This window comes from Suricata suricatta, chromosome 3 (genome assembly GCF_006229205.1).
Source record: "Suricata suricatta isolate VVHF042 chromosome 3, meerkat_22Aug2017_6uvM2_HiC, whole genome shotgun sequence".
NCBI lineage: Eukaryota > Metazoa > Chordata > Mammalia > Carnivora > Herpestidae > Suricata > Suricata suricatta.
In genome coordinates this window covers 59,531,843-59,551,570 of record NC_043702.1, presented here as the reverse complement: position 1 = coordinate 59,551,570, position 19,728 = coordinate 59,531,843, and the positions used below count along the sequence as shown (strand labels likewise).

The following is a 19,728-nucleotide window of genomic DNA, read 5'->3' as shown; positions in this document are numbered from 1 at the left end:
CTTTTTAGGCATCCACAAGCCCAGTGTTCTCCAAAAGGGCATGATGTCTTCACAGGACGTCCAAATAAGGTAGCTGGATACCTTGATTCTGAAGCGACTGTGTAGCGTTTAGACTTGTCCAAGTTGGTGGTTGGGAAGCCTGTCTGTGGCCGCTTGGTCAGGTCATCCAAACATGAAACTGTTAGTGGTTATTTTGAAGTCTTTGAGACAAAAGCCCAGCTTGCTAAAGAACTTTGGTTCAGCAGAAAGACAGGGAGGTACAGTGAAGAGAGAATCAAAAGCCTGGAAATTTGCTGCTGAGAATAAATGCTAGCTGCTCCCTGAGGTGATTTGTCTGTGCACTCCACTCTCTACAGATGTTAGAGCCTCTTTTTGAGTAAGGACCCGAGGTTCTTTGGTAGCACTTTGATATCCTGCTCGAATTCAATATGTGAAATGGAGGCGTCTCTCTGTGACTTGGAGCCCACAGCAGGCTTTGAAGTCTGATCCAATTTTTGCTGCCTACTATTTGATGTTGAAAGGATGAAATGAAGAAAATGTACAGTTTTTGCCAGTAACTCTGCTGAGCATATGTAAGATTAAAAAAACAAAATCCTTTGGATGATGTACTTAGAAATGTTAAGTAGATTAATACCTTCCTATAGGTTTTCTTTTTTCTTTCTTAGGGATAAAAATTAAGCATAGGAGAAAACCAGCACAGAGCTGTTTTTTTATATTCTGGACTATAATTAATTTAAGAGGGGGCTAGGTTGACTTGTTCAGAGGAAGAAATAAATGAATTAAGCAAAAGGTGCTGAGACTTTGGTACGAATTGCCCCAAGGGGAGGACCTCCACTCAATTCTAAGGCGGGGGGGGGCCTCACAATATAACCTCAATATACTTAGCTTCTTCCCCATATCATCAGGGTTAAAGGTCCCTTAGTTAAATGGAAGCTATGCCCTTAAGGCTGTTTCATCAGAAGATAAAAGTAGTGTTTCTCTTACTGGGTCTTTCTGAAGCATTTCGTTTCTGGGACTGATTTGCTGTCTTCCCAGACATGCCATGCTGCCCCAGGTCGCCCAGGACTGAGTCCCTCCAGGGGAGCCCCTGCAAAACCTGGTAAGAACATTTTGAATCACATGCTGCTTCTACCCTTTGCGCGCTTGTATACTTTTTGATGCGCTGTTTAGGCGGGACTGTCTAGAAGGTAGGACTCAGATAGTAATATGACCTAATGTTAGCAAAAAGTTCAGGTTTGCACAGCCATAAAGGCTGGATTAAAGGTGCCTGTTTACTGCCTTCTCATGCCGCTCAAGTTTACTTCTCTGAGGGAAGAAAATGAATATCAAAGGCTATTATTTCCCTTTATTTCCCTTTATCTGTTAAGAACCTCAGTGGAGCAGATCATTCTGGGTCAAAATCTAGGGCCTGGTCAAGCATATGGGTTAAGAGAGTAGTTCTGCTCTCTTGGCAACACTACCATTCTTTCAGCAAGAATACACACATCTTGCCACTCTCCTTTGGGAAATAGCTATTTATGACCTCTTTTCTAAATTCTTGGCTTTAGAATATGGTGAAAGTTTGAGAGCTTATGTGTGTCTCTAATCAGTACTTCTGGAAGATAAAATAGAAACATGATGACAAGAAATATTTATGAACCAGAAGATACTAAGAATCGTGTGGACCATCCCAAAGAAAACCTTTTCAACTTAAAATACTGACATTACGCTTAATGTCAACCTCGCTTATTTTTCTGAAGTGAGCAATAGATTCTCAGGTCTCTCCAAATTTCTTCTTAGCCTGTTTTTCAATGATAAAGTAGTACAATATGAAGTGGGAAATGCACAATAAATGTGTGGGCCTTCAGTACATATGGAACTTAAGCTCTTGGGAAGAGACAAGAGAAGACGAGTGTATGATAGCAGAACTTTTTAAATGGATATGAAGAAAATGATAAATCTGTTGAAGAGAATATTTTCCCCACAGTAGTCAGGGTTCCCACACAGCCAGATGCATTCAGAAATAAGGCCACAATGAGGCAGGGATAGGAAGTAGTGCAAAAAAGAGGAAAACTTAGGGAAAAGACTGTATGGTAGGGGTAGGAATAGTGCAAAAAAGGGAAAAACTTAGGGGAAAGCAGAATCCATTACTCACGAATTTGCTTCGCATTGTTCTCTATCCAAATAATCTCTACCTTTTAATTGGGTTGTTTAGACCATTTACATTTAACATGTTTATTGATCTATTTTGGTTTGAGTCTATCATTTTTGCTGTTTGTTTTCTATTTTTCCCACCTGATATTTGTTATCTTTTGGCATTCTACTTTAAAATACGTGTAAAAATAAAAATTTTAAGTATGATTGAGTAGCCAAAGGCACAGATTCCGGAGTGAGACCTACCTGGATTCAAATCTGTGTTCTCCTGTGTAGTGTTAATCAAGTTATGAAACAACTCCTTATCTTAGCACCCACACATTTAAAATGAGGGAAATAGTAATTCACAGGTGAGGGGTTGTACTGAGGATTCAGTGAGCTAATAGTATGTATAGTGTGGTGTCTGGTTCATGGTAGGGGTACATTGTTTCTGCTGCTGTGGTAATTATTACTATTGATAGTATATAAATGCAAATTATTTTAAGGCCCTAAACTTTGGTGGGAGTTTAGAGAGAGTAATAATATGTTATGTTGGAATTAACTATTAAAGAGACTTGTTGGATTACAGTCCTATATCCTAGTAGTTAGGAAAGTATCCTCAAAGTCAAACTTATTAATAATTTATACATCTGACTTCCTATAAAGGGCTCATATCCACTTTCCTCTCACAATTGTGTTTTCCTTCTAATCTATTTGGTTTTCTCGTGGGTCTGTCTCCATCACCATTACTTCTCCTTACACTCATGTAAATAGCATCCTAAGTAGTCTTCCTGCTTCCATTCCTTTCCTCCTTCAACTTCTCTTATGCACAGATCCTTGAGGAGCTTTTCTGAAGCATATCCTGATCTTAACATTCCCTTCCTCCATATTCCTCTGTGGTTCCTTATTGCTTCAGCATTAACTCTAAACTTCTTGGCATGATATTCAAGGCTATCTCTGTTACGGGCTTAATTTTCCTTCCTAGCTCTCTCTCCCACAGATTTCTCTTCCTCATTCTGTGCCTCAGAATTATCCAAAGTATTCTCTGTTCTCCAAGCCTGCCGAGTATCCTTCCTCACCTCTGTGATTTTGCTCACGCTACTCCCTCTGCCCCCCTCCTTCTTCCCTGTTCACATTCAGTCTTCTCCATTCTTGAGTTTCCAGTGGTTCCCTCTTCTGTGTCCTTTGGCTTTTCTTGTAGTACTTATCACATCCTGCCTTAATTTTAATTATTTTCATTCATCTACTAGGTTTTTAACTCTCTGGGATTATATCTTTTCATTTCTGTATTCTCTCCTCACAGCCTCATCTACATCCTCTGACTGAATTCTTGAGCATCCAAAGCCATGATGAAATATAATAGAAGCAAGAATGTAATGAAGCTCTTGAATGAGTCAGAAAAAGTTTTAAAATGTGTTTTTAATAATCCTGGAACAAAGCAAATGTCTCTTAGTCACCCCGAAATAGGTATAGCATACGGGTGGAACAAGTTAAAATGATACAAGCTGTTTCATTTTGTTGCTGTTGTTTTGGGTAGGGAGAGAGGGAAAGGTTTAGGCAGGAAAACATATTATGTAAATCAAATTCCCCCTGACCATAGAAGACAACAAAGATGGACTGAAGAACAAAAGCTTTCCAATTTTATGTTTTCAAGGTGATCAGCTGCAGGAACAAGAGTATATTCTGTAGGAGACATTTTAACAAGTTATTCCTTTGTGTTTAACTTTTGGCCTTGAATTACACACTATTTCAACCCAACTTTCTCTGACAGACTGAATGAGAATATTGTGATCTTTTCAGTGTAAGAAAAAAAAAAACCCACTAACAACCAACAAGTTTGCCTTCTAACTTGCTATGAGTGCTAATAACTTCACTGTTCCGTGAAATAGTCTGGTGGGATGGGAGGTGGAGGGAGGCAGGGAATAATCTAGTTACTCAGGCCAGCTCTGCTCAGGGCAGGCATGCAAAGAAGTGTACAGATGTGGAGCTTGTACAACATCTGTCTTCCACCCCTTAGACAGTCTCAGAAGTGTCCTTAATTGGTCCATTTGAGCCTGACTCATTCTAAACATAGGAGAGGAAAACACAATATACCCAGGAAGTGCATAATACAAATCACTTTGCTACTAATCCAAGCAGTGAAATTGTGTAAGTAGACTGATAGGCATATGTACAGACCTGAGCTGATTTTACTGCTTAAAAATGTATTCTTTAGACATTTGTCCTTGTATTTATTTATTCTTTTATTTACTCCACAATTATTAACACTTGCTGAGGGACAGCAACTGTCCTGTGCCAGGATTTCTCACACTATTTTAAAAGACTAGTTTGGGATTCATTGTTTTAATTTCTAATTTGCCCAGCCAGATACTTTCATGAACACAGTAGAAATGAATTATAGTTGACCCTTCAGCAATGCAGGGGTAGGGTTGCTGAGCTCTGTGCAATCAAAATCCATGTCTAACTTTTGATTCATCAAGAATTTAATAATAGCCTACTGTTGACCTGAAGCCTCACTCATAACATAAGTAGTTGGTCAACACATATGATGTATGTTATATACTGTATTCTTATAGCAATACCTAACTTTCTCTTAACTTTTTCAGTATTTCTAATCTGTGCAGTTCATCTGAGAGTATTGTCAAGTTGTTGCAAATCCCAAAATTTTTTCCAGTATACTTATTGGGAAAAAAACATATAAAAGTGGACCCACACAGTTCAAACCCATATTTTTCAAAGGCATCCTTCTAGATAAACAGTCACATATTTGGATGTTGTGTCAGTATCAAATTGATCTAAACTTTTCTAAATTTCTTACTATAATTTCTTTCCTAATCTTGTTGGGACAGGTTGCAGGGAGTCAGCCCAAAGACCCATACATCACGAGCACTGTTCTAGGCATGTGTTTATCAGGGAACATCGGGAAATGGCAGTAAAAAAAAAATCCTGTCCTCATAGCGCTATGTTTCAGCAGAGGGAGTTGATCATAAACAATAAGCATAATACAAAAGTCAGAGTATGGGATGTTAGAAGGGCCAAGTGTTAATAGCACAAGGGAGATTAGGACGGGCCAAAGTGTGCGAGCCAGGGTTGGGGAATGGTTGTGCTTTTACATAGGGTGGTTTGGGTGAGCTTTACTGAGAAGGCTTGAAAGTGGTGAGCTAATTAGCCCCGAGGTAGAGCATTCCAGGCAAAGGGAATACCTATGGCAAAGGCCCTGAGGCATGCATGGATTAGGTGAGGAGTAGAAAGAAGCCTGTGTGGTGGGAGCTGGGAGAGCAAGGAGAATAGTAGAAGGGGAAGGAGCAAGATGACTGAAGTCAGTACTACTTCTTTTGTTTTTTTTATTTTAACTTTTGTTAAGTAATCTCTATCCCCATTATAGGGCTCAAACTCATAACTTTGAGATCAAGAGTCCCATGCTCTTTCAACTGAGCCAGCCGGATGCCCCCAAATTTCTTTTTGAAGGTCAGAAAGTCATTGCACTTGCTGAGAGTAACTTTAAATCGGGTCTTAAAGATGGAGCATGGCCCATTGGTAGGGAGCGGAGGGGCACATGGGGTTGCGCCAGCCTCCTGCAGGGAGCGCAGCTGGCCGTGCCCCACGCTGCGCTGTGTGGAGCCTCAGAAATTATCCAAGTCAGGTCAAGTGATCTGATTTCCCATCTTTCATGGCCTGCCCACTCCCCATTTCCATCCAGTCTAATGCCATCTCCTTCATTATTTCTCCTTATCTTTCTTGTTCCTCATTACTAACTCACTAATTTTGGCATTGGTTCAGCTATCAGAAGGCATATTTGGGCTCTAGTTTATCCTTGGAACTCTTTTTTCTTAAAGTTTATTTATTTATTTTGAGAGGGAGAGAGTGTGTGTGTGAGTGAAACAGGGGCAGAGAGAGGATCCCAAGCAAGTTCCAAACTGTCAGCATGGAGCCCGATGCAGGGCTCAAACCCACAAACCATGAGATCATGACCTGAGCTGAAATCAGGAGTTGGTCGCTTAACCAACTAAGCCACCCAGGCACCCCAATTATCCTTGGAACTCTTTTTTTATAATTTTTTTAATGTTTATTTATTCTTGAGAGGCCAGAGTACCAGTGGGGAAGGGGCAGAGAGAGGGGGAGACAGAATACAATGCAGGTTCCAGGCTCCGAGGTATCAGCACAGAGCCTGACACAGGGCTCAAATTCATGAACTGTGAGACCATGACCTGAGCTGAAGTCAGATGTTTAATCGACTGAGCCCCCAGGCGCCCCTGTCCTTGGCGCTCTTAATCCTAGGTTAGCCATACATCTCAGTTTTCCAAGATGTGGATTTTCAGTGCTAACACTAGGACAAACCCAGACAAACCGGGACCAGTTGCCGACCCTATTACAACAGTAAAAGTTGACTTGATGTTTTTAAATTAGATCTCTGTATCAGGCAAGACAAAGCCTTAGATCCATGTGACAGAATTGCCTCACACCGCCTGCCTGTTGGAAGGAGTCACATGCAGCTTGCCAGACAGCAAGCACTCTGATCATAAAGAGCTCAGACGTCACCCATTTGACAGTGAGAGCATGTTCCTACCACAGAGTCCCAAAGGCAGCATGATCCCTGTTGGGGAAGCACACAGAAACCAAACCCTACATGGAGGGAAGGCTCCTTGGGCCTCTCAGGCCTGCATCCGGTGCCATCAGAGAATGCCAGACCTGAGACTTTGAGGCCTTTCTTGTGTAGTCCGTGGTGCTCTGAATCCCTTTCTTTTCGGCTCCCATTGGGCTGAGACATCTTTTCTTCTAGCCTGTGTGCCACAGAATTTACCGTAAACCCTCGTCAGTGAGACTGATAAAGCCTGTCTCAGGACTTTCCTCAGTGGGATAGTAAAGGGATTACAGACATAGAATTCTTACTGTTAGCACAGGAAGTAGGAAAAAACACCTCCTTGTTGGATACAGGTGTGCATTTCGAAGGGGCACATGGACCTCAATGTTCATAGCAGCTATCAACAATAGCCAAAGTAGAGAAAGAACCCAAATGTCCATCAACAGATGAGTGGATAAAGAAGATGTGGTGTGTATACACACACACACACACACACACACACACACAGTGGAGTATTACTTGGTAATCAAAAAGAATGAAAACTTGCCATTTGCAACTAGAGGGTTTTATGCTAAGTGAAATTTTTCAGAGAAAGACAGAAAATAATCTCAGAATTTAAGATACAAAACAGATGAACATAAAGGAAGGGAAGCAAAAATAATATAAAAACAGGGAGGGAATGAAACATAAAAAACTCTTAAGTATAGAGAACAAACAGAGGGTTGCTAGAGGGATTGGGGGAGGGAGGGTGGCCTAAATGGGCAAGGGGCATTAAGGAATCGCCTCCTGAAATCATTGTTGCACTATATGCTAACTAACCTGAATGTAAATTTAAAAATTAATTAATTTTAAAATAAGCAAATAGTAAATATAAGTTCATGGGGAAAAAAACACCTCCTTATTGAAGGATCTTTTTGGACACGTGGTCCTCCGACTTCAGTGGGCATCAGAATCACTGGGCCCATTTCCACAGTTTCCCTTCGGGGGAGAGTAACCAAGAGGGGATTTTGCATTGTTAGCAAGTTCCCGGGTGACTCCATGCTGCTGGTCGGAGGACCAGCCTTTGAGAACCACTGCTCTAGATGTCCCCTATCTCTCTGATACTACACTGAATCAGAAAAAGTAAACTGTATGTTTAAGGCTTTCTATTCATTCAGCAAACACTTATTGAGCGCCTACTGTACATCAATCACAGGCCAGGAAGTGAAATAAGACACTTAAGGGACTAATGTATTTCTAATATCTTGGTCTTTGCAGCTGATATTTTCCAAAGCAGGCTTGGGAATACACTAGTGTCCTTATTTATCTCAAGTGGTCTCATTAAATTCTCAGGAAATTCTCAAGAACAAAGTTACATTTACTTGTAACTTTTCTATAGAGGAGGAGGAGGGGAGTGTTCCAGATTTTTATAAAGTTTCCCAATTTCTAAAATTATTAGGAATTATTGCTTTTAAAGGTCATTTCTATTTTATTAACTCTGCCAGCCTTTGCCAGCCCCCCTTAAGGCAAAATTGGTCTAAACCCCACCAGATCTGAATACTTGCACAGATCTCTAATATGTATATCATCACCATGATGTTTGTGTTCTGGTTTTTTGCAAAAGACTTTAGGCAAGGCCAGCATAAGGATTGCACGGTTTGAGGCTTTGGGGCATGAGGGTGGAGGGTGGAAGGAGGAAGAGGAGAGGACATTATAGCTCTCCTAATCCCAAATACATTTCTAATTTAGCCCTATTTATATGAATTATATACTATATACCTTTCTTCTTTTGCTCAAAAGGCTTTTATCATTTTTACCAGATCTAGGCTTGGGGTTGGTTTGTTTTTGTCTTGTTTTATTTTGTAATTTTGGAGAATGCGAACAGAACGCCAGGACATCAATTGCAGTCATGGCAGATTACCCCAATTGAGGCTTCTGTCCAAAATTGTGATTTTGGGGAGGAATTTTGTAGGTTAACTGCCAAAGGAGAAGGTTCATTTTGGTTCCTCATCTCCCCTGAAGTCTGGGGCTCTGGCTGACAGGGAAGAAGGGATGCAGTCCTCAGAGGGCCGCACTCCATGCACACGTCAACCCGCTGGAGCAGGAGATCCCACCTTGCCTGCGGAGTGGAGGATAGAAGGGGGGTGGCCACAGCCCAAGACGTCAGTTTCTCAGCCACCATTTCCAAGGCCACATACCTCAGAGAAGGTCTCGTGACAGACAGCCTTTCCTCATTCCTGCAACTCATTAAACCATGTTACAGAGTTGCATAGTTTGGGGCCATTAGTTCTGCCTAGACTGTTACTGCAAAGGTATCTGAGGAAAGCTGAGCAGGAACTTTTCCAGTGCTTTTCTGAGTGTGTTAGGTCAGGACGCACTTTTTGCCAATGCCAATTAGGTTCTGGCATTGACCCAGGACATCAGGAGTGCAGCTGCCAAACAACACAAGGCAGGGTGTGTGGGGCAAGTTAGGCTCCTCGGCTTCCAGAATTGGATGTTGATGGTATCCCTCCCTCTACGCATGGCTGTAAAACGTGCTGAGAGGAATTTTATTTTTAAATTCTTTTCTTGATGTATTTGAAACAGCACATACTCTATAGACTACCCTCTTAGCCTTGGCTGCCTAATTTGTTTTATTTTAAAGGATTCTTGTCAACTTTAAAATTAAACATTCAGTTATATAGCGGTAGGAGTAAGGAGTGGAGTGATTTTTCTTCTTTGTATTTTCATTTATTTTCCAAGATTGGGAGTGATACTTTTTTTTTAATTAATAGACTTTTCTTTTAGTAGTTTCGGGTTTTCAGAAAATTGAACAGAAGGTACACAATTCTTATATACTCCCTTACTTCTTCCCCTCCCCAAGTTTCCCGTATTCTTAACATCTTGCATTATTGTGGCTCAGTTGTTACAACGATGAGCCAATATTGATTATCATTAACTAAAGTCCATAAGTGATATTCGGGCTGACTCTGTATGTTTAACAGTCTGAGTTCTAACAAATGTATAATGACACGTAATCACTGCTACAGTTTCACAGAGTGGTTTTACTTGCCCCAAAATCCCTTATGTGGCCACTTATTTACCCCTCCCGCCCACCCCCTATGCTCCTGGCAACCTCTATTTTGGAGGGTGTGGGTTGGTTTTTGTTGTTTCTTTTTGGTTTTTTTTACTGTTTACAAGTTCTGTTTTTACCAGACTGGAAATACAGTTGGACTCATACAGTACATAGCTTCTTCAAATTGTCTTCTTTCAGTTAGCAATCTGTGTTTGAGCTCTCCCATGTCTTTGCGTAGCTTGAGAGCCCATTTCTTTTATTGCTTAAAATATTCTATTGTGTGGCTATGCCACAGTTTGTTTATCCATCCACCTATTAAAGGATGTTTTGGGTGCTTCCAAGTTTTGGCAATTACAGAATAAAGCTGCGATAAATGCTTTCATTCGGGTTTTTGCATGCATGTAAGTTTTCAACTCTTTTGGGTAAATACTGATGAGTGTGATTGCTAGATTATATGGTGAGAATATGTTTAGCTTTGTAAGAGGCTACCAGACTGTCTCCCACAATAGCTGTACTATTTTGTGCTCACCAGCAGCGACTGAGAGTTCCTGCTGCCCCGCATCCTTGTCAGCATTTGGTGTTATCAGTGTTTCAGATTTTGGCCATTTTAATAGATGTGTCATAATATCTCATTGTTTTAGTTTACATTTCCCTAATGTCATATGATGTGAAGCAACACTTCATATGGTTAATTGCCACCTGTATAACTTTGGCAAAGGATCTCTTCAGGTCTTTTACCCAGTTTTGAATTGTGTTTATTTTCTTATTGTTAAGTTTTAAGAATTCTCTCTGCATATTTTGGATACCAGACCTTTGTCAGAAACCTGTTACAGCTCTTTCTCTCAGTCGCTGGCTTGTCTTTTCATTTTTTATGTGGGTTTGTTTTTTTTTTTTTTTTGAGAGACAGAGAGAGACACTGCGAGCAGGGGAGGGTCAGAGCAGAGGGAGGCACAGAATCCGAAGCAGGCTCCAGGCTCTGAGCTAGCTGTCAGCACAGAGCCGGACACGGGGCTCGAATCCAAGAACTGCAAGATCATGACCTCAGCCAAAGCTGGACGCTTAACCAACTGAGCCACCCAGACGCCCTGTCTTTTCATTTTTTTAAATGGTATCTTTAGTAGAGCAGTAATTAATTTTTTTATGTATATATAATCTGGGAGAAAATGTTTTTTAATCAGTCTGACTCCCATCTTAGCTTAGTATCCATTCCCCACCCAAGAAGGTAAGGGTAGCCTGAGAGGAACAAGGTAATCTGCTTGGTTTTTGAGCATATGAGACCCTGACACAAGGTGTTCCCTAAATTAAATGTAATCAACTTTAACTGCTATAGGGAGGTGAGACATAGTCCAAAATTAAACAAGGAAAAAAAACTTGGTTGTATGACTATCTGTAGAACCATAAGATTTCCCCTAGTTTTCGTTTTTCTATGTTTCTGGTTTCCTTGCTATTTATACTCCTTAAGTATCAAGAATTCCTGAAATGACCAGGAAAACTGGGGTTGTCAGCGTCCAGTAAAGACTGTATTTAGCACAAGAAATATCATTGGCTTAAATTCAGAGAGGGCTGGGGGAGAGTGAAATGCATCCTTATTATCATTCATTCAGATACTCAGCAGGTATCTACTGAGCTCCTACTAGGTGGCAGGCACTGTGTTGGGTGCCTGCAGGCAGCAGGATCCAGGTTTGTTCTTGTGAAGTTTGCATTCTAAGAGAGAAAGGGACAAGTAACTCTGAAATCAAATCTCCTTTGACTGAGGTGTTAGTAAGAGCGAGCAGGGGAGCTGAGCTAAACAAGGATGCTGAGTCTCAGAGGAGTAGAGAAGGGTCACACGGGCTTAAGCCAACATTGAGAACTGAAGGGTATTGAGAACGGGCCAGGCACAGAGAGGAGAAAGGTGTTTCCAGCCCTCTGACTGTTCCCTTTCTACACCAGGGAAGGTTCACATGGGTGAGAGAGGAGATTTTGGTTCTTGTTTTTATAGTTTTTAAAATTCTGAAATGTAACATGCTTACAAAAAAAACCATTTAAAACAGAGATGGACAGTGTAAGGAATTATTATAAAGGAAGCACACACATAACCACAACTGATATCGCAGAGAGGACTTGCCCACGCCTCTGAATCATCTTGCCCACCCTTTCCTGACTTGTGACTGTCTTTTTCTTAGCGTTAACTACCCACGTACGCATCCTAAATATCAGAGTTCCATTTTGCCTGTTTTTAAGTTTTGCATTATGAGGATCACACAGCATGTATTCTTTGGTGTCTAGTGTTTTCTTTTTCTTTTTTCCTTAACATTACATTTTTTTTAAGATGAACTTATCTTTGTAATTTTTTTAAGTTTTGTTTTTGTTTTTGTTTTTGTTTTTGTTTTTGTTTTTTACATTTTATTTAGTTTTGAGAGACAGAGAGTGATCAGGGGAGGGACAGAGGGAGAAAGAGATACAGAATCCAAAGCAGGCTTCAGGCTCTGAGCTAGTGGTCAGCACAGAGCCTGATGTGGGGCTTGAACCCATGAACCATGAGATCATGACCTGAGCCAAAGTGAGATGCTCAACTGACTGAGCCACCCAGGTGCTCCCCAGATGAACTTGTTTATATTCACTGCTATAGAGTATCCTAGTTTACGAATCTAGTCTTCTATTACTGAGCATCTGGGTTGCTTCATAACAGTTACTTAACTTCTCTGTGCTTCTTCTCATCTGTTAAATAGCAGTAAAAACGCCTATAACATAGGGTGTGCATGTAAAGTGCTTAACACAATACTTAGCATATAGTAAGCATTCAACAAAAGTTTGCTCCTGCATGGGGTTCTGTTTCTTATTCATGAGAGCACTTCCTCTGAGTAAGTTCTCTACCAAGTTTCTATGGCCCGGTCTATCTGGATCTAGAATTATAAGAAGCCTTTGAGATACTTCTCCTTAGCCCTCTCATTTTACTGATGAAGAAACAGTCTCAGTTGGTCAACACAGAGCTGGATTCTAGGGTGAAATTGGGGAAATAATGCCTCTGGACCACTATTTTGGCCCAGGGTATTCTTGATGGTTCTTTGGACAGCCATTTTAGCTTCTTACATGTGTTTTCCTCTTTGCTCTACAAAGGAACAAGGGAAAATAGAAAGCTCAATGGGTTAGCTCTATAGTCTGCTGTAGACTGTGAAGTCTGTTACGTTAGGCCCCAGCCATTTGATTGTGTATTGGTCGGAGTTTAGGATTTCACAGGCTCCATCCTGGTTAGGTTCAGAAGCAAACAGGCAAAAAAGGGACATAAAGCCTTGCCTTGAGGATTACTGGCACTAGGTAAATGTGTTTTGTTTAGCTTGAACTGCTATTAGATTTACATTCAAATCACTTGTTTTATTTTTAAAGGAATGGATACATTTCTTATTAAACTATTAAAACGGGGGTGCCTGGGTGGCTGTTGCTTAAGCATCCAACTCTTAATTTCAGCTCAGATTGTGATCTCACTGTTCATGGGATCTAGCCATGCGTGGGGCTCTGCGCTGACAGTGCAGAGCCTGGTTGGGATTCTCTCTCTCCCTCTCTCTGCCCTTCAGATTCTCTCTGAACATTGCCCATCACCACCCCCAAAACTTTCCAGTCCTACATTTGGCCTGTCTTTCCATGACTTTGCTGGTATTTAGCCCTTTTATTAGCCTGAACTTCCTTGGTCTCTGATCCACATTCGTAAGAGAGAGAGAGACTGAATGTGTGTATGTTTATATGTGTGCGATACTCTGGCAGCTTTGAGGCAACTCCAGGTCAGGACTTGTCCTTCAAAAATAAGACTCCAGATTATTGGTTTAATCATGAGAATAAAGCCTGGCACAAGGTAAGCACCTAATAAACATTTAGCTGCTGTTGCTGCTGTGATCTCTCTCCCCTCAAATGAGAATCACTTCTGAAAGTGCCAATTTCCAAGTTAACAACTCCCCCCTTTTCTTTCAAATTGTCCAGATTTATGGAGTCTGTTAAGATTACTATAAACTGTACTTAGGTTTTTCCTCAATGTCACCATAAGTCTCAAGAGTTTATCACCTTGAACCTTTACTGCATTTAAGAGAAGTGGGACTAATCTGTTGATACTTCCCATGTCTGGCAATTTGTGTAATGGGAGGAGTTCCTTTCATTCCACCCAGATAGTATAAGGACTATACGTGTCCCCCCTGCCGGACTCCGATCTCCATTTCCTTTCTTCACTGTCCAAAAGGGTCTGTTCAGCTGTTTCGCAGCAAGCAATTAAAGCAGCCAGTGTCCTTAGACATTAGGCTGGGTTTGTCTGACCTAATATACACGAAGACTCAGTGTTCCCAAAGGGGCCCTTCCTTTTTTAAAGGAAGAAATTAATGATATCCCTTTTCATTAAATTGGTGCCAGGTATTTTCTCTAAGCGGGCTATTTAAAAGAAATTCAAACAGGTCCAAGAAACAAATGCAAGAGATCTACAAAGCTCTTAAAGGATGAGTTTACATACTATCCTAATTTCAAAGGAAATGTTTTTATAGCAGGACACAATGGCTGGGCTCTCCCAGTGGGCACCCAGCAATTCTAAATGTCAAATTCTGCATTTGTGTAGAAATCAGATAAGCGTGAAGAGCTCTAGGCTTGTTTCTGTTTTAACTGATCCATCCTCCCAAGGACAGTTTACTGCTAACTCATTACACAGGTCTGAGTGTTTGGGGTGTGGGTGGGGAACAGAACAGACGAGGATCCACTCCAAATCTCCAAGGATCAAATTACAAAGTGTCCATTCCGCTTGTTTTTCACTGCTGTATTCACCCATGCTCAGAGTAGTTGGGCTCACAGCATCACCCTTGTGCGCTGCCTTCTGATTTTCAGCTTGCGTTCTGTCTGGGGACCAGTGCTCTTCCCATCTCTCGTGGGCTGGTCATTCTTTGCTCTAGACCACATCCTCTTAATCAGTCCATTAATGAAACCTCCACTTCACATAGCAGTTTCTGTTTAACACTGTGGGAAGGCACTGGGAAAAAGTACATCCCATTGTCTCTCCCCTTACAGCGTTAGAATAGATGCTCCTTTTAAACTGCCACTCTGAGCAAATCAACCCATATGAGCCCGGGGGACACCCGTAAATAACCGTAAGTAACTGCTGAGTAGTTAGAGGATGGAACACATACCACATGAAGGCCTTGTTTACCTTATCTGTAACCAGTAGATTATAAAATTGACCTTAAAGCAGTTCTCTTCTCTTCAGCACTCCTGACAAATGTTCATCCGGGCTGATTTCATACCTTCTTTTGGTAGACCTAATTTTACATTGTGAGCCTCTTGGAGAAGCTAATGGAATTCACGCACTCTGACCCTAAAAGTATTTTGCATATAATGTCAAGGGCTCTTTGAACACCTCATGTTCCCATCAGAGTCTGCATTCCAGGTTAAGAATCTCTATACTAGTGAAAATAATTGGCTAATTTTGAAGAATATCAATTTCTTGGTTAGAAAGCTTAATAGAAGGGTTTCTTTTTTCTTGCTCCCTAAGAACTAAGCCAAAAAAATGGCTACTTCATTTGACATATGGTGGTTTTTCAAATATTTGTAGATTGTTATAGCTTTCTCATTTAGAGTTCTCTTTGAGGTTTTTGGCTCTGTAATTCATCAAATGACTCTTAAAAGCTGTGTCTGCATTCAGGAAGTTTTTGTACCAGGATCTAAGCCCTTAGGACTAGAGAAGATGCACATGCAATCTAAAAGGCTAGAGCTGTGGCCTCTCAAAAATGCCAACGCAAGTTACTATGATGCTTTCCTTCTTCATTGATAAAGAAAAAAAAAAACATTATCCCCTTTTAAAAAACTAAAAACCTCAAAATTCTCAAAAAGACTAAAACATTTTGAGCCCTATATTTATTTCTCTATCACCGTAGCTCTTTCTTTCAAAAGAATACTGCTTAGCTACTGCTCAATCTTACGTATTTAACAGAGAAGGAGGATTCCGAGGAGTGCAAGTTGGAACATAAAGATTGAGATAAACTCATTTTACGCTTAACTCCCTGCAAAGTGGGGTTAATGTTTTCTGAGCCACTTTTAAATACTCAGATAATTTATGCACAACATATATTAGTATTATTGCTGTTCTTAAAATCAGTTTTTTTCCTGATTCTTATTAATATCAACCTGAACTTAGATGCTACCCGGGACTGTTTAGGCCACTGATTTTAATAAGAGTAATAATGGTCCCCAAAATCTCATATTTAAAATTGTCTTTAGTTTTTCTTTCATGAAAGGCTGTATTGTAACTATGTAGAATTTAGAGAAGAATCATGGGGGAAGAAAACAAAGCAATTCATAAAACCCCCAAACGGCAGCAACAAGCCTGATTGAACACCTGGAGATGAGGTATTTGGATTTGGTTTTAGGCAGTAAATAGGCCCTTCCAGAAAAATGAGTAGGTTGGACCAAATCATGCCTGATTTCCCTAAACTTCCATTATGCTGTAATGAGAAGATGTGGAGGGTGAATAATTTGAAGCTCTGAGTATTGACAGATATTTATCATCCTACCTGCCACCAGTAAAATGATTGCAGTCTCTGAGAAACTTGATTGTGATCCCCATATTAGCATTTTTCATACTTCCTTCAAGTCTATTCACCCCCTAAAAGTGTTTTCCTGCCTATCCTATTACAGTTGACTCACTTTACCTTGATGTGGAGGCTGTCAGGTATGGGCCTATGGCCTTTCCTCACATCCTAGAATATATATGTATGTATGTATATGGGTGTGTGTGCGTGTCTGTGCATAAAACAAGGAATGTATCAGACAGAACAAATTAGGATAAATTGGGTATTGTTAATTAAAGAGATTATAATAAAAGGTTTATGGGCACAAGTGGAGCTGTCACTACACATACGTACCTAAAGGGGCAAGTGAAGGGCATGGCATCTGGAACCCAGATGGAGAGGGGCCTTGAAAAGAGAGACAACTTTAAGCAAAGGACACATTCAACACAAGACAACCCCACAGAGGGAGCTGGGGAAGAAGCGTGTTTTCTCTTTCTTTCTTTACTCTTTTCCTTCCCTCTACTTTTTGCTAGGACTCTCTACTGGCCAAACCACGGGAAAGCCAGAATAGTCCATTCAGGTCAGCTTCTGGGACAGAGAACTTGGTAGAAATGGATGGAGAATGGATCTGTAGGGAAGGAATGCTGCCTCATTTAAAAGGACCCACTAAAATGCAAATTGGAGCAGCCACTCTGGAGAACAGTATGGAGGTTCCTCAAAAAGCTAAAATTAGAACTACGGTACAATCTAGCAATTGCACTACTAGGTATTTACCCAAAGGATACAAAAATATAGATTCAAAAGAGTACATACATCCTGATATTTATAAGGAGCATTATCAGCAATAGCCAAGGTGTAGAGAGAGCCCAGGTGTCCATCGACTGATGAGTGGATAAAGAAGATTGGTGTGTGTGTGTGTGTGTGTGTGTGTATGTATGTGTATGTGTATGTATACACACACACACACACATATATAATATACACATACATATATATAATACACACATAAAAATATTATGTATACATACACATACATATATACACATATATAATATACACATTCATGTATACATATATGTTATATACATGCACATACATATATATTATATACACACATACATATTATACACACATATATATACTAGAATATTAACCATCAAAAAGAATGAAATCTTCCCATTCGCAATGACATGATGGAGCTACAGTGTAGTACACTAAGCAAAATAAATCAATCAGAGAAAGACAAATGCCATATAATTTCACTCATGAACAGATGAACATATCAGTGTGGTAGCAGAAGTTGGGGGTTGGGGCTGGGAAGAGAGAGGGAAACACAATGAGAGACTCTTAAAAATAGAGAACAAACTGAGGGTTGATGGAGGGAGGTGGGGGGGATGGGCTAGATAGGTGATGGGTTTTAAGGAGGGCACTTGCTATGACAAGCACGGGGTGTTGTATGTAAGTGATAAATCACTGAGTTCTACTCCTGAAATCAATATTGCACTGTAAGTTAACTAACTAGAATTTAAGTTAAAAATTGGAAAAAAAATCTTTCTGACAGTACAGAGCTCAACATGGGGTTTGGACTCATAAACTGTGAGATCATGACCTGAACCAACTCAACTTAATATTTTATTTATTTTTGAGAGAGAGACAGACAGCATGCATGAGCAGGAGAGGGACAGAATCCAAAGAGGCTCCAGGCTCTGAGCTAGCTGTCAGCACAGAGCCCGACACAGGGCTCGAACCCACAAACTGTGAGATCATGACCTGAGCTGAAGTCAGACACTCAACCAACTGAGCCACCCAGGCGCCCCTATAAGATTTTTTTTTTTAAATAGTGCATCGGTTAGGAGTTGTTCTCTGCTGTAATAAACAGACATTGACTTCAGTAGATAAATGGTTACTTTCTTTATGTCACCAGAAGTCCAGAGAGGTAGGCAGTTCCTGGCATTGGTTCAGAAGATCAAAAATGTCAGGCAAAGCCAAGATTCTGCAACTCTCTTGGCTTTTCTTTCATGATCCCAAGATGGCTGCCCATCTCCCAAGAGATTCAGCCATCATGGCTGCTTTCTTTGTAAAAGGGCAAGAAGGATTTTCCTGGAAGCCCCACCCAGTGACTTCTGTTTACATCTAATGGGCCTCCTTTATCTACAGAAGCTGGAAGCCATATTTGAGTTGATCAAATTGTGCCGCATATTATATAAGGGTTCTGTTAGAAAAGAAATATGGAAGAATGGAAGTTGAATAGACAACTAGTACCTGTCCTAGGTAGAATTTAATCATCCGAGGTACATATGCCCAGGACATTGTTTCATGTTCGTTTCTAAACTTGGGAATTCTCAAGTTCTATGAATCAAATATCCCCTCCTGAAAGATCCGGGTTAGCCTCAGCTGCTCCTTGGAATATCAGGCCTGCAGGCAGGAAGAAGGCCACTTACCAGAGATGGTTATAAAATCCCAAGGCACATATTCAAGTACCTTGTGGAGAAAGTTTGTGCAAACAAAATGAAGCTATTTCTGGTAGAGTCTAAAAGTAGGAGAAATGGAAGAGACATACTTTGTTAGCCTGCCGGTGGAAGTATAAAGGAACAATTTTTGTGCAAAAAATATTTTGCAGTGCTTATTGAGAGCCTTTTTAAAAAATTGTTCAGATCCTCTATGCCAGTAATTCACTCATAATTTGCCCTTTTAAAAAGTCTAGAAAAATTTAAGAGGGCTGTTAAATAAATCTGATATGACTCTATTTTGGAATAATATATGATAATTAAAAACTACATTTACAAAGCATTTTACATAATATGCAAGAATTGGTTTTATTGTCATAATAGCCTAAGGTTCTGCTGTGGTTTTGCCTGAGTATTCCAGTCCTCTAGGTCTCCCTTTCCTTTAACATCCAGCTAGAATGTCTGGAACCTCGATCCTAGCATCCTAATAGGATTTATATTGTCTACTCCATTGTTGCCTGTCACCACCCTCAAACTTCAGGAAAAAACCAAACACTCCTGTTTTTGGAGATTTTATTTTTGGGGCACCTGGGTAGCTCAGTCAGTTAAGCATCTGACTCTTGATCTCGGTTCAGGTCATGATCTCACAATTCATGAGTCTGAGCCCCGCATTGGGCTCTGTGCTGACAGCACAGAGCCTGCTTGGGATTCTCACCCTGTCCCTCTCTCTCTGTTGCTCCTCCACTCATTCTCTCTCTCTCAAAAATGATAAATAGACTTTAAAAAATGTATTCTTAAGTAATCTGTACACTCAGCATAGGGCTCAAACTCACAACCCTAAGATCAAGCGTCGCACACTCCACCTGCTGAGCCAGCCAGGTACCCCTAAATACTCCCTTAGAAAGAAATTGACAAAAGAAAGAAAGAAAGAAAGAAAGAAATGTAAATGACTTATGGCTATATGCAAAAATATTCAACCTCAAAATTTAATATGAGAAATTAAAATGTTTGCTTATCAAACAGGCTAGACTAGAAAAAAAA

At 40.5% G+C, this 19,728-nt stretch overlaps 1 protein-coding gene across 1 annotated transcript in view; it reads left to right on the top strand.

Moving 5' to 3' along the window:
* Window positions 1-19,728, top strand: part of MYO3B (myosin IIIB) — a 373,850-nt gene that overhangs the window by 289,143 nt on the left and 64,979 nt on the right. The window contains exons 31-32 of the mRNA XM_029933308.1: window positions 9-69; window positions 1,000-1,099. Of these exons, the coding sequence (XP_029789168.1) occupies window positions 9-69; window positions 1,000-1,099 (161 nt within the window). The remainder of the gene's footprint in view (window positions 1-8; window positions 70-999; window positions 1,100-19,728) is intronic.